The 19,146-nt window shown below is 35.9% G+C and overlaps 2 protein-coding genes across 2 annotated transcripts in view; one reads left to right on the top strand and one right to left on the bottom strand.

The window, feature by feature from the left end:
• The window catches only part of LOC144446613 (protein FAM53A-like), a 69,647-nt gene extending 60,895 nt beyond the window's left edge, over positions 1-8,752 (top strand). The window contains exon 6 of the mRNA XM_078136419.1: positions 8,428-8,752. Coding sequence (XP_077992545.1) covers positions 8,428-8,724 — 297 coding nt within the window. The 3' untranslated portion in view covers positions 8,725-8,752. The remainder of the gene's footprint in view (positions 1-8,427) is intronic.
• A 7,353-nt stretch (positions 8,753-16,105) lies between these two features.
• Positions 16,106-19,146, bottom strand: part of LOC144446895 (arylsulfatase J-like) — an 8,491-nt gene continuing 5,450 nt past the window's right edge. Inside the window, exons 5-7 of the mRNA XM_078136740.1 lie at positions 18,484-18,739; positions 17,221-17,351; positions 16,106-16,365 (exon numbers count right to left, since the gene is read on the bottom strand). Of these exons, the coding sequence (XP_077992866.1) occupies positions 16,106-16,365; positions 17,221-17,351; positions 18,484-18,739 (647 nt within the window). The remainder of the gene's footprint in view (positions 16,366-17,220; positions 17,352-18,483; positions 18,740-19,146) is intronic.

Below are 19,146 nucleotides of genomic sequence, written 5' to 3' on the forward strand. Positions count from 1 at the left end.
ACACTCTATTTTTGAGTTCCACTGTTCTATGAAATTCAGTGAATACACTTTATTGTATTCAATTCCATGGATATTCGAATGGGAAAGAACCCTCCACCCAACCCTAAAGTTTATGCTTCATCTGCAAATCTTACAGGTTAAAAATAGTTTGGGAATGAACCCCACCCCTCACCCTCCCTCTCCCCCTCATATGTAACCCTAACACTTAGGGAATCTTGTGTATAAAAGTAGTTTTAGAAGGAACGTCACCCCCCCCCCCCCCAGCTATGTAACCCTAATTCTATGTTTCATGTCTGTATCTTACATGTAAAAGAAGGCACCGCCCCCTCGGATATGTAATCGTAAATCTCTGCTTCACTTCTCTACAATCTATCTTCCATTCTTACATGTAAAAGAAGGCACCTCCTCCTCGGATATGTAATCGTAAATCTCTGCTTCATTTCTCTACATTCTATCTTCCATTCTTACATGTAAAAGTAGTTTTAAAAGATTTCATGAAAGCATAAAAGATCAGCTTGTGCGTATATTATAACAGTGCAACAGTGACGTTTTATCTTCATGTAATGCCAGAAGTACCTTGTAACATTAAAAGAGCTAATTAGAAGAAACTTATATTAGTACATCAAATGTCATCTTCATTCTTGATATTAAAACGATGACATTTGATGTAATACGCTTTAAGTTGTTGAAGTGCAATGAATCAGTTGGCTCATTTTAAACCAGTACTAGTCAACAGAGAGCAAAGCTGGGATTAATGAGATCACTGTCGTCAAAATAGAAGGTTTGAGAAAAATGTCTGACAATTATGTTGATGATAGATTGGGTTAAAGTCCTTTGGAGGTGATTCAAATATGAATGATTGGCATTCATTAGTGTACAACACCGAAACCATAGATTGATACTTTATTAGAATTGAACATTAAATCAGCCACACTAATGATAACATTGTCAATGTATATTTGATTGAACAAGCCAGTGCTTTAATTTGCTGTTTCTTATTAATGTTAGATTATATAATTGGAAATATTCCATGCTGTGTGCATGTATTTTGTATTCTTCATAAACTCCATACAAAAACCAAGCTGTCAGTGGGTCTATTTATACCTACTAAGTAAGTGTATCGTAGCCATCTCTCTCAGTAATTGGATATCTAACAGCAGAATGTGAACATTTACTGACATTTATGAAATAACAGTTTCCGTCTTCCCTTTCATTTTTCCAGTACCTTTTAATCATGTTAGTCTTTACGTAGCACTTTTTTCCACACTGTTCTCAAAGTGTTATAATGTCGATAATTGTATTAATGATCATTTTGTGAAAGAAATATACGATTTTTGTAAAATTTTGAGTAGTTGTGGTACATGTACATACAGACTTCTGCCTCTGAAAGGAACATATCCTAAGATAGTATTTGTACTTATAGTTAAAGGGAAATGCCACTGCCAGAAATAAAGACATTTTCATAAAACTTTAGGTTCTGGAGAATCATTTCATAATGTTATATCACATTGCACACAATTCCTGAGAAACACTGAGTTGAAACTTGTCATTGTTCAGCTGGGTCCTTGCCATGGAAATGCAATTGACTCCTGAGAATCAGCAGACATGCCTGTGTAACAGCAGAATGTAAATACTCAATGAGTGTAGCATTTGAAGGTAATATCATAACTAGGCAAAGCCCATAAGCTCGCACAGGGTAGATTCATTTGTGACCGGCTGTCTGATAATGATATTGTAGATAGCGCACTCTGTGTGGAGATGCGCATAACATATAGAATGCGCCATGCATAGTCATTGCGCCGCAATGCATCCTTGGGTAAAACCACCCCCCAAAAAATCGCATAGTATATAGGACGTGCATGTGTACTAGTCATTGAGCCGTTATGCGGCCACTTCGAGCTGATACTCCATTGAACAATGAATGTGGAACAAGTGTCAACTCTGCACTTCTCAGCAATTACACGTCATGTACATGTATGTGATGTAAAGTCATAAAATGACTATCTGAAACACAAAGTTTACAAAAATGTTCTTATTTCCAGGAGTGACGTTTGCCTTGGGTTAATACTTTGAAATCATAACATGCAATGTACATGCAGGTGTCATAAAAGAATCAGTAAGAATTTTAACTTGTTCTGAAATTTATAAAAAGTGTCATTTTAATTTACACAGCAAACCACAGCGTGGCAAAACTGAATGACGAAGAAAAATGCTATAAAGGGCATATATTCTTCCAAGCATTAATAACTCTCACCTCTTCATACATTATGTATGTGTTCATTACCACCATAAGTGTCACACGTCATCACTTAATGTTGTCAAAAGTAAGCTAATAGATAGTACTGTCATGTTGGATGAAATCTTTTAAAGGGAGCTTCAGCAGAATAACTCTGGAATTGACGTCATGATGATCCTGACATTTAGCTGAAATGTACCACAAGAAAATGTCAAACTAGCAATTCGCCATCAACCTAATTGATGACATGATAGCGTTCTTGTATATTCTGTAAGTTCATGTTGCAAATGGGTGCTAACTGAAGATGCATATTGTTTGTATGTTAGGTTGTTTAAAGGGATACATGTAGGCCAACTTCAGACACCATTTTCAACAAGTGAATAGATACTAATACATAGACATCACCAGTATCTAATTAGGTACATGTTGATTTATCTGTAAAATACATATACAGCTGCTGACATCAGACCATGGACAAACAGAACCTGTTAACAACTTGGAATGTTAACAAATTAATTGGATTAATAACACTTTGCAAAGTATGTTGGAACAACAGAGGCCTGTATTATACATCATGGTTTAATACGAACAGTTTTATGTGTGCATGAAATGCTAGGGGAAATGGAAATTTGTCTGCTATATAGTACCATATCATGCAAACATTTTAACATTAAGAAAGAAAAAAAGGCCATTTGTTGTAAACAAATGTATGAAAATAATGATGGCAGATATACAGTACCGGTATTATGAATTGCTTAATGTCCTCCATATTGTGTCTTTTATGATGTTAGAAAGTTCATTTATCAAATTTTAATGTCTAAATGTTTGGTCATTTAATATTGTTAATTTACTCAAGAAAGTAATTCTCATGAAATATTCATGGCAGAAAAGGAAGATTTAAGAGTGCGTACACAGATAACAAATACAGGTACATAATGATATATGCCATTGACACAATTAGGCGTTATTACAAATAACTGGTCTACTCAAGACTTGACAGTCACAGTGTACATAGCTAAGGAATACATGATATTTACCATTTATTCAATTAGATACATGTATTCATTATTAGCCAATATTTTCCTTTGTTCAGCTTAGGAAAATATCACTGAGTGATGTATGGTACCTTGTCACTATGAATAAATTATAAATTTGGTGAATTCACTCAAATTCTGAATTATCATATAATATGCACTTCAGAAATAAAAATCTTAAGCTTTTACCTTGGTTGAGAAAACTCAACCCATTCTCAAAATTAAGCCATTTTAGAATCCAATATGGCCACCGAATACTCTGTTAACTCTATGGGAAAATAGAATCCAATATGGCCACAGAATACTGTGAAATTTCCTTGAAAACAACATGGTGGACCTTCACATTTCTTTTATTAGCCCCCAAAGGTGGAGGGATAGTGTGATGGGCCCATCTGTCCATCAGTGCATCTTTCCATGATATGTCATTTCTCAGACATGCAACATCCAATTTCTTTCAAATGTTGCACAAAGGTCACATATCATATGGAACATATGCACATCAATTAGTTTTTTTATGTATGCAAATTTGACCAAATGGCAGCCATATTTGCAGTTAAAATTCAATATTTGTTGCATAACTCAAATACTGTAATACACAGATACTCCATTGAAGTGTCTACCCCCATATTATCAGATGCAAGCTATCTTTTGAGACTTTGACCTTGACCTTGCCCTTCAGGGTCAGTTATCAACATCAGGCCAATTTCTGTCTATCACAGACACATTGTAGTGTTTGAGGAGGGGGGGGGGGGCTGTGTCTTCTATGAAGACTTGTTATTGCAAAAGAACCGAGAACAAGTTTTCGTATGGCAAAATTTGGAGAAATTACAAGTCTTTGATTTTTAGTTAAAATTGGTCGCTGAGTATGCACTGTACCTTAATCTACATGTATAATTATGGTGTCTTTATTTTGTTTTTATTCAATTGTATTATAGCTATATTTTATTACTTGGGCAATTTTTCTCTGTCTATTAACAGCAATTGTCTGCATTTTCACAAATCCATGTACATACAAAAACAAGCATGTCAAATTACCACATTTACTGTCAGTTTTAGTACTATAGAAATAGGTCAAAACTATGGAAGTTGAAAGCATTTGAACATAAAAAACAGAAGAAAGAGGAAAAGGCCATTAAAGTGGATTAAAAAGCTTTACTTTCTATGCAGAAATAATTGGATGTTACTAGCTGAAATTGGATTGCCAGGCAGGAAACAGATTGAAAAAAAGAGTAATGAATCCATACTGAGGTCACATTCAAGTTCGTCAATATTGAATTATGCTGTTTAGAGAGGAGAGAACTGTCTCCATAGTTGCCGTCATCATGTCTATGCCTTGCAGCCTGTATAGCTAACAACAAGCACTTCTATTGTGCAGATGCTTTTATCAAATGATGCTCCTAGCAAAATATCATATAGAAGAACTATTGGGAAAAAAAGATTACCCAGCATAGGGATAAAATGATGTCATATCATGGGGTTTTTTGAAGAACAGATGAACTGAAGGTTCGGCGTTGCTATCGTTATTGCTAAAGGCATGGCGAAGTACGTGTCTAGGCAGATGTATGTGTGTATTAGACAAAAAGTTTCGAAAAAAACACTTGCAATGTCAGAAGTTTAGTTTTGGTTTAATAATTGAGGAATTTGTCAAAGTAAAATGCTTAGTTCACTGATATGCAAGTACACATAAATATATCTGTACCGAATGACAATATTGACTTCGAAAATGTCAAAATTCTGGAGTTCGAGCCATGGTGGTTTGAGAGAGGGGTTAAGGAGGCCATGTATAGACATGTGACTAACCTAGGCCTGAACAAGAATGGAGTTCACTACAATCTTTCACTGATCTGGACCCAGATACTCTTCAGTAGAGTGAGGGGGCCAGATACTCTGCAGTAGAATGGGGGGGGGGGGGGGGGGGGGGGGCAGATAGGGGGCCAGATACTCTGCAGTAGAATGGGGGGGGGCAGATACTCTGCAGTAAAGTGGAGGGGGCCAGGACAGCGACAATCTTCTAAAGAAATCCCTATGTCATCAGAAGATCATGTGATCAGGGACTCAGTTGAGTTTTAAAGCTTTTGAATGAGGATGCAATTTCACCCAGAGGTACCAAGTTCAAACTTAAGTGGTAATCAATTGACCTGGATAGATGAGTTTACGTACATACGTCAGTATGCAAATTAGAGGGAAAAGATGTATGATCATGCAGGCTTACATGTAGATCTACAAAGACTTTTAGATCTCACAAAGAAAGGTGAGAGAGATCCTGTGTATTGTGAAATCATATTTTTCGTATCATTTACAATCAAGTCACTCAACATGAGGTGATTTGGAAACAGATCGCCGTCTTCCCATTAGAAGTAATTCATAAGTTCACCTTCAAAAAAAATGCCAATCGCATGAATAGCATTTCATTTTACGGTTAACTGTGAATACAAATATTTCTAATAGAAATGCCAATCTCTTTACAGAGAACTGTAAAATCTGTCAGCAGAACTGTCAATATTACATGGATTACAAGTGAAACTTGAAAACAGAATCAAAAAGACAATATTTGATCAAACATATGGACATATTTGATTGTAATCAGTCAAGTAGATTCTAACTTTACAGTGTAAATATTCATCTAAATGCAACTGGCACCATGTTGCTGTCTGCATACACAATACATATTGTATTCTTTTCCCCGAGGGGTGGGGGGTGGGGGGTTTGCAATGATATAGATGAATGATAGCTGTCACATGTCTGTCTTTCAAATCAAAGTTTAAACGAGCGACTTTATCTGAGAAGGCATTGACATTTTGTTTCAGCTCTACAAACGTGATAAAAGGTTTGAAAACAAAAATAGAATGTAACTCTGTGTGCCAAACTAGTTTTCACCAGTTACTTTGATAAAAATTCTGCCTAAGGCCCTTTGTTGTGAAAAGAACTTCACATCTCATTTTTAGCACAGTTGAATACCGAATAAGTATCGAGCCATACTTTGGCAATTGACTAGACATTTGAAAAATGTATGCAAATATGCCTAGCAACAAGACTATGCCCATAGCAACAGTCAAGTAGTGGTGTATATTGTAAAGATAATAACAGGGAGGGTAGGAGTATGGATAACCGTGCAAAACATGAGCTCATATATGCAAAAGAAAAGGCGGCATGTAGTGCTAGGAGCTGTTGCTGATGATTGCACCAGTGTGTAACACTGTGTAACAGCTCCTGTGTATCTTGCTTGATTCTGTTATATATACATATATATTTTAACTCCAATTTGCCTCAGTTGATGGGATTTATATGCATTACAAATGTATGTGTTATTCATTTGTCAATATATGCTTTTTCCTTCAGGCTTTATCTTGGTTTCATTACAGCGAAAATGGTGTAGGGTTGGTGCTTCACTCATGTGACATGATATTGACACACTCTCAGACAACTTCTACTGCAAAAGAAACAATTACATAGGTGCCATGCACATAGGGGATGTAGAAGTAGTCAAGTTGAAATGTTGATTATCAATTAGAAAAAAAAACCAATTCAATTAAGCCATTAAAATGATAAAGTCCATGTGTAATGTTTTCATGAGAAGCCTGTTTTTTATGGCTCTGTGAAAGAATAGCAATGCTGTGTTTATTGTGTCTCTGTTATTGTTAGTGTAGAGTTGAAATATGTCTAGCTCTGTGTCAAAAACGTAATGTCCTATGAGTGAAACACCGAGCCTACATCATTTTAGCTGTAATATGGCAAAGTGTTTTTTACTGTATTTGTGTGACTGAAAGCCATATTTTGGTACGATGATGCTGAGTTTGACATTCCTGGCCAATTTATTGGTAACAAGCTCAAACTACTCTGTAGCTAGCTATCATTAATACCAAGCAAAATATCAAAATGGTATTTCTCTTGTTCGCTGTTTTGTTTCTTTTGTTCAACTCTACATATTATGACTGCGAGTGCAATTGGTAATGTGTTCCGTGTATATAAAATTTTAATTTGATATCAATCCATGGTTCCTTCATAACACGAGAAAAAGAATATCTTCTTTCATAAACATACAGAGAAAAGAGTCGATCTCTTGAAGCATTCCTTTATGTCTCTTAATGTAGATTGCGACATTTGTCAACATCAAATATTCATTTTTACAATGAGATAAAATGAAATCAAATCATCTGTTGTCTGTAGATGTCTACAAAGTGGTGCCTGCGTGGCTACACAAGGCATAGATTGCCTCCAAAGAAAGCTACAGAATAGCTGTATCATATCTCGTTAATGAATAATACACATTGAGAAAAAATATCATACAAGTACAGAAGCTCCATGAATGCAACGTAACATTGGTATGATAAAAGTGTTATAAATTTGCCGGATATGTTTATGAAATTAGGATAATAACTATGGGTGAATTAATAGTACAAGTTTGTCAGTGTCATTAATATAGCTGTCTTATAATGAATAAGCCATGGACCAGCTGGTGAAGAGCACCCTCTGGTGACAGCAAAAGGAAATTTACTGAATTCCTATTCAGTCTTCTATGAGCACAACTGAAGCTACATGTACATGTATACAAATGTAGACATGTAACATAACATATTAAAACTTATTGCTGAAGTGTTTAAGCAATAAACCAACCCCTGGGGATGGTATAGCCTGAGGTTTTGACAAGTTGACGACATATATACGCATCAGTGAGTACATGGAGTCAACTGGTCAAAACCTAAAATAACTATACTATTCTCATTCAAAGCCACTTATAGAGTCGCGTGTATCTATCACTATTTTAGATATGTTAGTTTGATGTATTGACCAATCAGATCTCTCCATTTGCACCATCAATATACTGGTATAATGTAATTTAGCAGGCATTTAACACAATGAGTTGACCTCCTCGACGTCAGCGAAGAAATTTTGATACAATTGTAGATCATTGACCATGTATTAATTTACAAACATAGACAGACAGAAACATACACACACATATACACACACATGTGTGTGCACACACACACAGATACACGCACACACATAAACATACACATACATACACGTACACACATACATCCATATAATTGTTGTTGCTTCAACTATTAACAGCCAAGAGTATTGGGATGTTATGAATGATATTCATACGAACGTTGATTGATAAATTTTGTAAATGTTCTGATTTTTTACTAGACTGTTGGACATTCCCGAAGTTTAGCAACATTGTTCAAAGAACCTGACAAATTCCTGGGACTGATGCCAATAGCATCATCTCCATGTGACAGCAACCTGTCTAGTGTGATGATCACCCCAACGTCAAGTCCTACAAAAGAATTAAATGCGAATGGAAGCCTCGAAGAAAGGGATGCAAGTACAAAAGATGAATCTCTGAAGCCCAGTGATGGTCTGGATTGTAATCAAGATGATGAAATATTTCATCTTGATCATGACGACCTAGATCTTGATCTAGATTCTATCGAAAAACACTGATAACAAAGATTTGCGCAATTCCCCCCCCCCCCCCCCCCCCCCCTTGCAAAAAAATAGTAAGTTCATGAATTGATCATTTTCATCTTATTAAAAAAAAGTGAGGCAGTAAGTATAATGTGGAAGGCTTCTGACGTACAGTATTACTGGGTGAGGACAAAGTGTTCAATGTGGAGTACAAGGGATAACAACATTTCTCATAGTTTGGAAGTTGTATTTCATTTCAAAACTTTGAAAACAAAACTAAGTTTGGGAGGATAAGAAACTTGACATTGGTATTCATTTGATATTAATGTGTATGAAATTCAAGTATGAAGTTCCTATAAAAATGGTTACTTTCTTTTTGAAATTTGCATTAGATTCTGTCATGCTTTGAATATCCACATCTTATGAAGGACAGTGACACATACATGTACACACACCTGCAGATGTGCTCACACACGTAAACCCATACACTCACACACATCGTGCGCATACATGAATGTATACACATAAACATACACATATGTGTGTAGCAAGGACAGTGAACGACACAGACATGTACACATCAGACGCAGGTGTGCTCACACTCACACATGCTGTAAATATATGTATGTATACCCATGTGTGCGTACATACATACATACATACATACATACATACATACATACATACATACATACATACATACATACATACAAACATACAAACACACTCACACATATATGTACATCATACACATACATGCGCACACATGCTCTTGCTAAAATAAAAATGAGAAATGATGCCATTCTGTGTAATCTTGCATCACACTGTCAGTATATACTTATAAGACCATTTGAAAGTAACAACACTTTTCTGCTATTGGAAGGAGTGTACAGTTATAAATTACCATATTGTCTCCATCATATGAATGGAGCAGTCAATTTGTTTTCCTCGCAAATTTATCTGTTAAAAGTACAACAAAGTATCTGTCTCTTTTAAAACAAAATATAAAGTTCGTCTATCTAACACAATCAATTGCCGATTTTTAGCTTAGGCAAATTAAAGCAGTGAATATTAAATGAATTGAATGGATATTTGACAAAAATTAACCTGCAAGGACAAGGTTTTATTAAAGGAAAGAATGAATTCAGAATTATATACAGTATTTGTAGAAATAAAACAACAGAAATTCATCTGTTTAATGTTATAAATTTTATGGAAATTTTAAAATTGATTGATCGATTAATTGACTGATTGACCAATGATAGATGTATTTTGAAGGATTGAAAGTAAACGATCATAAGGCATTCCAAAATTTTAATCAGAATTAAGTGATTAAAGAGAAACTATTTACATGTTAACTTCAATGCTTGTACTTTTCCCAGTGTAAGTGTTTCTGATGTATGAGTGGAATAGGTGAATTTGTACACCTAGATCAGATTAGAGCAATATAGTCTTTACAGGACATAGACGTTTTAGCTTTATACTCATTTTGTATAAATATGCTAAAAATATGCATAGTGCTTATCTTGCTTGGAAAGTGAAATGTTCATTTTGAGCTGATAATGTTTTCATGGAAATATTGAAAATTGTAAGTTTTGATTCACATGTTGAAAAAGTTATCAAATCTGTTTCATTTTATCAAATTGATGCCAGTTTTACCTCAGTAGGCACAACCGTACTGAAGTCTAGTTGCCCAGACTTACCGCCAGTGGCTGCTTCGTATTCCCACCCCCTGGGAGAAAGTGGCATAAGTAATTGGAACAAGATGGCTGCTCAGAGACGCTGAGTCACAACATGACCTTTGGTGTGAATCACAAAGTGGCAATTCATACTGAGTATATTTTTTAGTAAATTCTAAAAGACAATTTTCATCAAATTTGTTACATGATTTCTGTAAAATATATACAAAGTTGAAAATTGAAAATTAAGGAATTGTTTTAATCCAATAAGAAATTGTCTGAGTTCAGTGACAGTTGCCATTTTATGTTCCACAGATTCTCCCAGACTCTCTGGGGACAGTGGAAATCAGAGCCCGTAGTAGTCTGGTTAACCATGACAAATAGACACTGTAGTCGGGGCAGATTATCCAGCATTTTTCATTGTTTCAAATTGATTTATCAAATCACATCGATTCTATGAGCCATTTTGTGCATAGACATCAACACTAACCCATGAAACGAATCTTGTAAGATTCAGAAACAAATTATGTGATCACATGACCAGGTAATACCTAACCAAGGACAATTTATAATATCACATTGTCAGTTATCATCCAATCAGAGGCAAGGACCTTATGACACTACAAAATCAAAAAATTCACAAACTCGAGATCCATATAAAACTCTTTCTCGTGTTGTATTTTTGAAACTACGAGGAATGCTGGATGAAAAGAGCTCAAAAATGTTGCACTAAATCTTAACATGGTGCTCCAAAACTAAAGACTGAAATTCACTAAAAAAAAATTTCCAAGTTCTACTTGTTCAAGTGGTAACATTTGTAATGTAGCTGTGTATGGATTTACTGCAATGTCTAATGTGTTGTTATTTGTTTTCATTTTATCGTACTTTGGCTTTGATGTTGCAAATCTATAAGTACTCTAGGCGCAGTTTGACTTTTCATGCATTTCTAGGTTTGGAGAATGTATGTAAGCATAGATTTATGACTACTTTCATAGAGTTTATTACACGCAAGAAGAGTTTTTTGCACCTAAAAATTATGTAGTTTTGTGAAAGTTTGTTGTTTCTGACCTTGTTTTGTAGGTGTTGAAATGTTAGAACTGATCATTTAATAATTGAGAGTTTTTTAACCATTCTAGTGTTATGCGTTTTACACTTCATTCATTACTTGTTGAATAATTTGTGATTAGTACTTTTACAAAATTGTTTGCTGATTTGCGAGTGCTTTAACCAGTGAGGAGAATGAGGGGTGAGGGGGAGGGTGTTTAAGAAATACTATGATGCTTTATCTGGAGTGCTTAGTATGGATATACATATCTTTGGTCTCTGTATAAAGAGTTTCCTTTTGAAAAAACAAATTTAATTCATAATGAAGTCTTCAGTGACTGTTTCCTTGCTGTGACATTATAGTGTTTGATCAACAGAGGGCGCCCTAACAGACATTCCATGTTGATGTCTACGGATGATATACATTGTACTATCAATTTATATATGTCAGATTTATCTTCTGTTTTGATTGATTTGTTGAGGGCTTTCAAACAAGTTACATAGTCTAGAGTTTTAGACTGATGGCAAGTTGAAAAAAGGTCTGCTGGTCATTCTCTTGTGATTTACAGTAACTTCTATACTGTGGTATTTAATTACTTTCAAATTGTTGTCACGAAGTCTTTCAAAGCTATGAACTTTGTCAACTATTTCAAAGTATTACAAAGAGTAGTTTAAAGTCTTGTACATACAGGAATTAGTCATTGTTTTCACAGAGTAAGAGTGTGTCTTCAGAATTCATCTGAATGTGTCTGACTTTCAGATCATACACAAGGATACCATGCAGTGGCTATGTACAATATGGATACATCATCTACTGCATTCATAGACATTAGAGAGAGTCTCTCTCCAACGTCTTTGCAACAATACATAATTATATAGATGTATTATTACCACATGTGGAGTACATTCCTACAGAACACCAATTTGTGTTTTAATGCCCAATGTAATTTCATGTTGATATTCTATCATAGAAATGGTGCCACCAGAAATATTGATTTCTATGTATTTTATTGCTTTAACATGTGTACATATATAAAGGATGGGGTCGGGGGTTGAAACTTACACAGATTTTACTTCCATCACCACTCGCTACACAGCACCCCATCCTTTCCCCCCGTATGAGGTGCATCCTAGTCTTGTACACAGGGAGGCTTGTAACACCTCACTAAGTAAGGAAGACATGGTCAATTAGATCATAAACCCTACACGGTCTATGACTAGATCATGTTGATGTTTTTTGACACTTCCGAAGGATGATTCTCAAACAGCACATTGTATATTATATTTTGTATATGGAGCAGTGGGGCTGATAGTTATCTACTTATAGTTGTGTGGTTGCTAGGGAGTGGTTGCTAGTTATCTGCTGATAGTAGTTTGGTTGCTAGGGAGTGGTTGCTAGTTATCTGCTGATAATGGAGTGGTTGCTACTTATATACCAATCTCAGAGGTTACAGGTATTGTAATCTTTAAAGTATTCATTTATTTGTATGTTAGGTTTGGGGTTTTTTTGAAAACCAACAACATGGAATCCAGTTGATAATCCCAGTCTGCTCTAAAATTGTACAATAAACCAAATATTATGAAATGTAATTATGATAAATGAAGATTAACCATATCTCAGTCATGTACCTTTTACCCTATGTTTTCCTTATTGAATGAACTTGTTATATAAATTCTCAGTACCTGCAGTAGCGTTTTACATCATGCTAGAGAGTCAGAATAGAACAAGAAGGTTGTACTTATTCTCAGTACCTGCAATGGCATTTTACATCATGCTAGAGGGTCAAAATAGAACAAGAAGGTCGTACTTATTCTCAGTACCTGCAATGGCATTTTACCTCATGCTAGAGGGTCAAAATAGAACAAGAAGGTTGTACTTATTCTCAGTATCTGCAATAGCTCTTTACCTCATGCTAAAGGGTCAAAATAGAACAAGAAGGTTGATTTATTCTCAGTACCTGCAATGGCATTTTACCTCATGCTAAAGGGTCAAAATAGAACAAGATCACCTTCTGCTCACATGCATCTCTTGTAATTCATGCATAGTATGTGGAGCACATCTTGATGTCGTCCAAGAAATTCAATGATTGTCATCTTTGTAACGCACCTAGGTGGTAAAATGCCATTTCAGATACCGAGAATTTCTCATCCTTGATCTTGTGAGTATGTATATACCTGGGTCACCATGCATTAATTGTTACCATTTCATTTTCTGTAATATGGTCCTCAGTGTCAATCTCATCATACTAAAGCATTGGTTGTATTATGAACTATTTACTTGGTATATACTCCACAGAAAGGTAGCATTTAACTTTAGTGGGAAATACTTGCTTTCAGTGTTCCTCCAAGCAAAAAGAGTGGCTAACAAGTGTTGTGATTCAATGCAGGGTGTAATATTTTGAGCTCCGACGTATCTACTAGTCTGTAGTGTATGCCGTGATGGGGCGCCCTCACAAATCGGTCATAGATCAATAGAGCTGGCCGCTAATTAGGACAGAGCAACATGATGTATCTTACAGTCTATAGACGTATCTACATACTTTTCATTCATGTTAACTCCATGCCATCTCTTGCTACACTTATTCTTTTAAATGACAAACTTAATAAAACTGCCCATTGTAAATATTTACTCAGAACTGTCACTGTTATGTTGAACCATTTGTAGAGTGTCACATTATATAGTGCAGCATGCTAAATTATGGTTTGATCTGTGAGTTAATGCAAAAGTAGTCTGTAAGATACAATGTTCAAACCACAGTCAGCTTTCACTCCAAAAGAATGGGTTGGCCATTGTATGAGGGCGCCCTGACAGGGCGTACATTACAGACTGATTCAGAAGTTAAACAACTTAATCATTTTACTAGTATTTGCTTGCATAAAATTGATAACTTTTGAGAGAGAGAGAGAGAGAGACAATGTTCTGAAGAAAATATTCTTAGTACTTCACTTTCATAAAACAAACAAAATTTACAGATTTTTCATGCACATATATCAATTTCTATAATTAATCTAACATTGCGATGCTTGTACACATAGTAAGCAGTTATAGTATAATGTTTGACGAACACAGCAAGTCTGCTTTGTAGATTTCAACTTGATAACAAATATTAAAAGTGCTCATATGAATCAGAAATGGGTATTTATTTAAATTGATATTTTGATTAAGAAAACAACTTTACTGTTTTTTTGTACCTGGAAAAAACAGTGCCAAACAACATAAACCAAGTTCTCAGTTGTGACTCCATAAATTGCTAAAAACTAAAACGTATGCAAAAAGTTTGCTGTAACATGCACAGGAAGTGATTTCTAAACATATTTGAGTTATTTTGACTCAATTTACAAATATAGACTTGGGTTGTGTTGTTTCGCATTTTTTTAAAAGAAAAACATAGTAAAGTTATTTTTGTCAATTAAAAATCCAAAATAAATACATCGTCCCCATCTGTATGACCACTTTTAAATATTTGAATTTTACTCTTCCTTTGGAAAACTGAAGTGGATTGGTCCTACTATGGTCATCAGGGGTCTAAATTTGGTTAAAAGTTAGGGAGCCAGACTCTTAGCTCCCTAGCATGATTGAAAAAGTAGTTCCACACCACTGCAGTCTTGTCCATATTTCTAGGTTTGTGTGTGCCATTTTTTTAAGTTTCACGGTTGATGTTTTGAAAATGATATTGTGATTACTTTTGAAGCCTCATTAAAACATTTAGCGTCACTCAACACAAAGTCTTAGGGATTGTAGTGCCTTTAACAAGTGGCTGCTTTGTAGCCGTACTTTTTTCATATACTTGGCAGAGAGAACGATTTTATTGAAACATGAAACAAGATAACTGTATAACATTATTAAACAATAATATTGCTACGTACGAGTCAGGACTTTCTTTACAAGCCTGGCATTTAGTTTCTCTGGTTTCTGTGTAACAAAACAAATCATCTCTGTCAGCTCTCTGAATTTTTGAACTGTTGTAAAAAGTGTCTTTTTTTCGTACAGAATGAAAATAGTCAAAATTTGATGGCAAAAAAAATAACTTGTATACTTTGATTTGTACATTTTGTTCCTGTATACATTTTTTGATTTTGTAATGTAAAACTTCATATTCTATACAAACAAAATTGTTGTCTTTTTGTGCTTGTTTGTCTGTTTGTTTGTTTAGTTTTATTTGTTTGTATTTAAAGCAAGACAAACAGCTGTATCAATTTGTATTTTGTTCAAGTAATACAGTCTTCAGACACTCTTTACTACCATTGCATATGTTGTCTTGAAATTTATTTCATGACAGAAAAAATCACAAAGAAGGAACAGCAAGGGATATGCAGAGAAAAGAAATATGGAAAATGGATGGATAGCATGTGCAGTGTGTGTGTGTGTGGTTATTTTTTGGTTAAAGAGAGATGCATGATAAGGGATTTTCCACTGTTTTGACAGGACACTTCTGTTGCAGTCACTGATCACATACCTTAGCTTAACAAATTCAAAACAGAGAGAGAGAGAGAGAGAGAGAGAGAGAGAGAGAGAGAGAGAGAGAGAGAGAGAGAGAGAGAGAGAGAGAGAGAGAGAGAGAGAGAGAGAGAGAGAGAGAGAGAGAGAGAGAGAGAGAGAGAGAGAGAGAGAGGGGGGGGAGGAGGAGGGAGGGAGACAGACAGACAGACAGAGACAGAGAGACTGACTCTATTTCAAAATCAAAATGACCACCTCATGCCCATGGTCCTAAGAAACTATCATCATGGCATATTTCTGGTTCAGTCTGGTTTGGAGGAGGTGCTGCAATTGTCTTTTGTAAATGTTTTAATCTGGCCAGCAACCTGTCCCCAATGTCCCTTCTGTGTTTATAAAGATCAATTTCCTCCAAGGGGTCATCTGCAATGTTGTAAAGCTGAACACTGGAACCCTTTTCGTAATTGTGCGGTATATATCCAGTCTTAAATTCATCTGGTTTGTACCACTCACCTTGACCTAAATAAAGAAACAATAAAAAATAAATATGTAACAACTTGATTCATCAGTATCGGTAATGCATATCTCAACTTTGCATTCATTGAAATACCCTTCACTCTATCATATATGGCATTTCTCACTGTTGACAGCTGTTGATCAGTCTTGTTCACCCTATGATAGATGGCGCTGTTTACTATTGATTGCTCACTGTAAGTCTTGTTCACCCTATGATAGATGGCGCTGTTTACTATTGATTGCTCACTGTAAGTCTTGTTCACCCTATGATAGATGGCGCTGTTTACTATTGATTGCTCAATGTAAGTCTTGTTCACTCTATGATGGATGGCGCTGTTTACTGTTATTGACTGCTAACTAAGTCTTGTTCACTGATAGATGGCGCTGTTTATTGGTGACTGCTAACTAAGTCTTGTTCACTGATAGATGGCGCTGTTTATTGGTGACTGCTAACTAAGTCTTGTTCACTGATAGCGCTGTTTATTGGTGACTGCTAACTAAGCCTTGTTCACTGATATATAGCGCTGTTTATTGGTGACTGCTAACTAAGTCTTGTTCACTGATAGATGGCACTGTTTATTGGTGACTGCTAACTAAGTCTTGTTCACTGATAGATGGCGCTGTTTATTGGTGACTGCTAACTAAGCCTTGTTCACTGATAGATGGAGCTGTTTATTGGTGACTGCAAACCATCAACTCTTGTTCAGTGTATGATAGATGGCACTGTTTGTTGTGCGACTAGCTGTGTTTTCTTATTTGAATACTGTAGATGGGTTTTCTTTACTACTTCTTGCAATCGGTGTTTTAAGATTAAGTCTACAATTCTATCCTGATTAAAATGAAAAGACGTAAACTCACCAGACCCGGTCAACAATTTCCAGTCACCATCACGTATAGCAGCTCTCTGGTAAGTTTCAAAATCTCTATCAAATGTTGCCTTATTCAGGATGTTTATCAAGACTTCCGTCCTTTTAGATTTAGTTCCTTGACTGTGTACAAAATATAAAACCATGAAATGGTATCAGTTTTCCATTATATGAATATTTAACACAGTTAAGCTCCAGTGGGTTTCTCATTGGGGTGAATTAGCGCCCTCAGGGATTGCCCAATGACGGCCTTCCTCCATTAGTTTAGTTTTTCTCATGATCCTTCACTGTCAGCCATTACTGTTTTGACATTGTATATGCACATTGGCTCATTGGTATAAGATGATCGGAAACATATCAAAGTATATGCCCGAAAGTATATATTGTTCAATACGCCCTCATCGGTCTTAGTGCTGGCTGTAGGGCGGCACGCGTACGACACACAGCTGTATCATACAGATTAGATCTAGATGTACCACCAATGACAAATGTACTGTTCTGTTTACATCTTCACATTGAGCACTTGTTACCACAGTGAGGGCACCTCAGCATGCTTGTAAGTTGTATGTCCTGCCTGCTCATATTGTTCAACATATCGTGTGTATAATCTGTGTATAATCTGAATAAGTTTATTTATATATAGCGACACCCGGTATGTCCATGAGGAAGGCGCATGACTTCAACTGACCCACTTGAGTTTGAAATGGTTAAGTCAGGGAGTCAGCAGAAATGTGTATGCAGTTGAATAATAAATAATTCATGATGTTTTCACTGCAGGTAATAGGCTCTTGGGGTTCATGAATATTCATTGTTCAACCATTGCATCAACAGTTCTGCTGCCCCCATGAGGCAATGTGACCAACAGTATTGATCACAATTGATGTTTCTCTGAAATCACATGTAATGTCAGTGAAAACTATGACATGACTCCCCAGAACCCATTGCTCATGAAAATGTCTCTATTTCCTGGAGTGGTGTTCTTTAATAGTGATAACACAAACATTTGTACCAGTTCTCACATGATTAAAACTAAAACTAAAAAGTATAAATGAAATGATCAGCATGCTGGAACAGGGGGAGGGGAGCGCATCAAGGTTCAAGGAGCGTATATTTCCAGACCTTTAAGAAAATGTCTCTCATTCCTGGAGTGGCATTCACTTTTATTTAAGGATGCCCTCGATCCACCCTCGAAACAACAATTAATACATTACAACTTAAAACCTATTTTACTACTTAGAAGATTATAGACAAATACCTTATAGCTTCCCATTGGTTGATACCATACAGAGGTTTTGTTGTGCCATCATCTACGTTTCCACCAGCCAAATGAACAAAAGTAGGGAACCAATCGGTTGCATGAAACAAGTCGTTCATCACAGTTCCTCGAACTTCGTTATTCAACAAAGGACTGTGCACGAATCCTGCGGCTCGTACGCCCCCTTCCCATAATGTAGCCTTCTTACCTTTCAAAGGCCAATTACTGCCATGGGTATTTGGAGTTCCACCGTTATCTGAAACAACGTTGATATAAAGTAATCTTGGTTACCCAGCCTCGCCGCTGATGGCTCACTTCATGGCTGCTCGGGGAGCTGAAGTCAGCAAGTCTGGGTAACCGAGACTACATCGACAAGCTGATTATAGCCACAGGGGCACGTAATTCTTTTAGATTGCCATTTTCTTAAGAAAATGTCATACGAATAATGCTGCTACAAATGTATCAATCTCCATACTAGTAGATATTACACACAGGTAAGAAATTATAGTCAAAAGTTGTTATACATAAGGAAAACAAGAATCTAAGAAAAACTACACGCTCCTATGATTAGAGCCAGCATACACATCAGTTCATATTAATCACAAGCTTTTGTTTTCTTATATTTTACAGGAACAAGACGAGCTGTGCTAATCTAATAAAATA

The sequence above is a fragment of the Glandiceps talaboti genome, chromosome 15 (genome assembly GCF_964340395.1).
Source record: "Glandiceps talaboti chromosome 15, keGlaTala1.1, whole genome shotgun sequence".
Lineage (NCBI taxonomy): Eukaryota > Metazoa > Hemichordata > Enteropneusta > Spengelidae > Glandiceps > Glandiceps talaboti.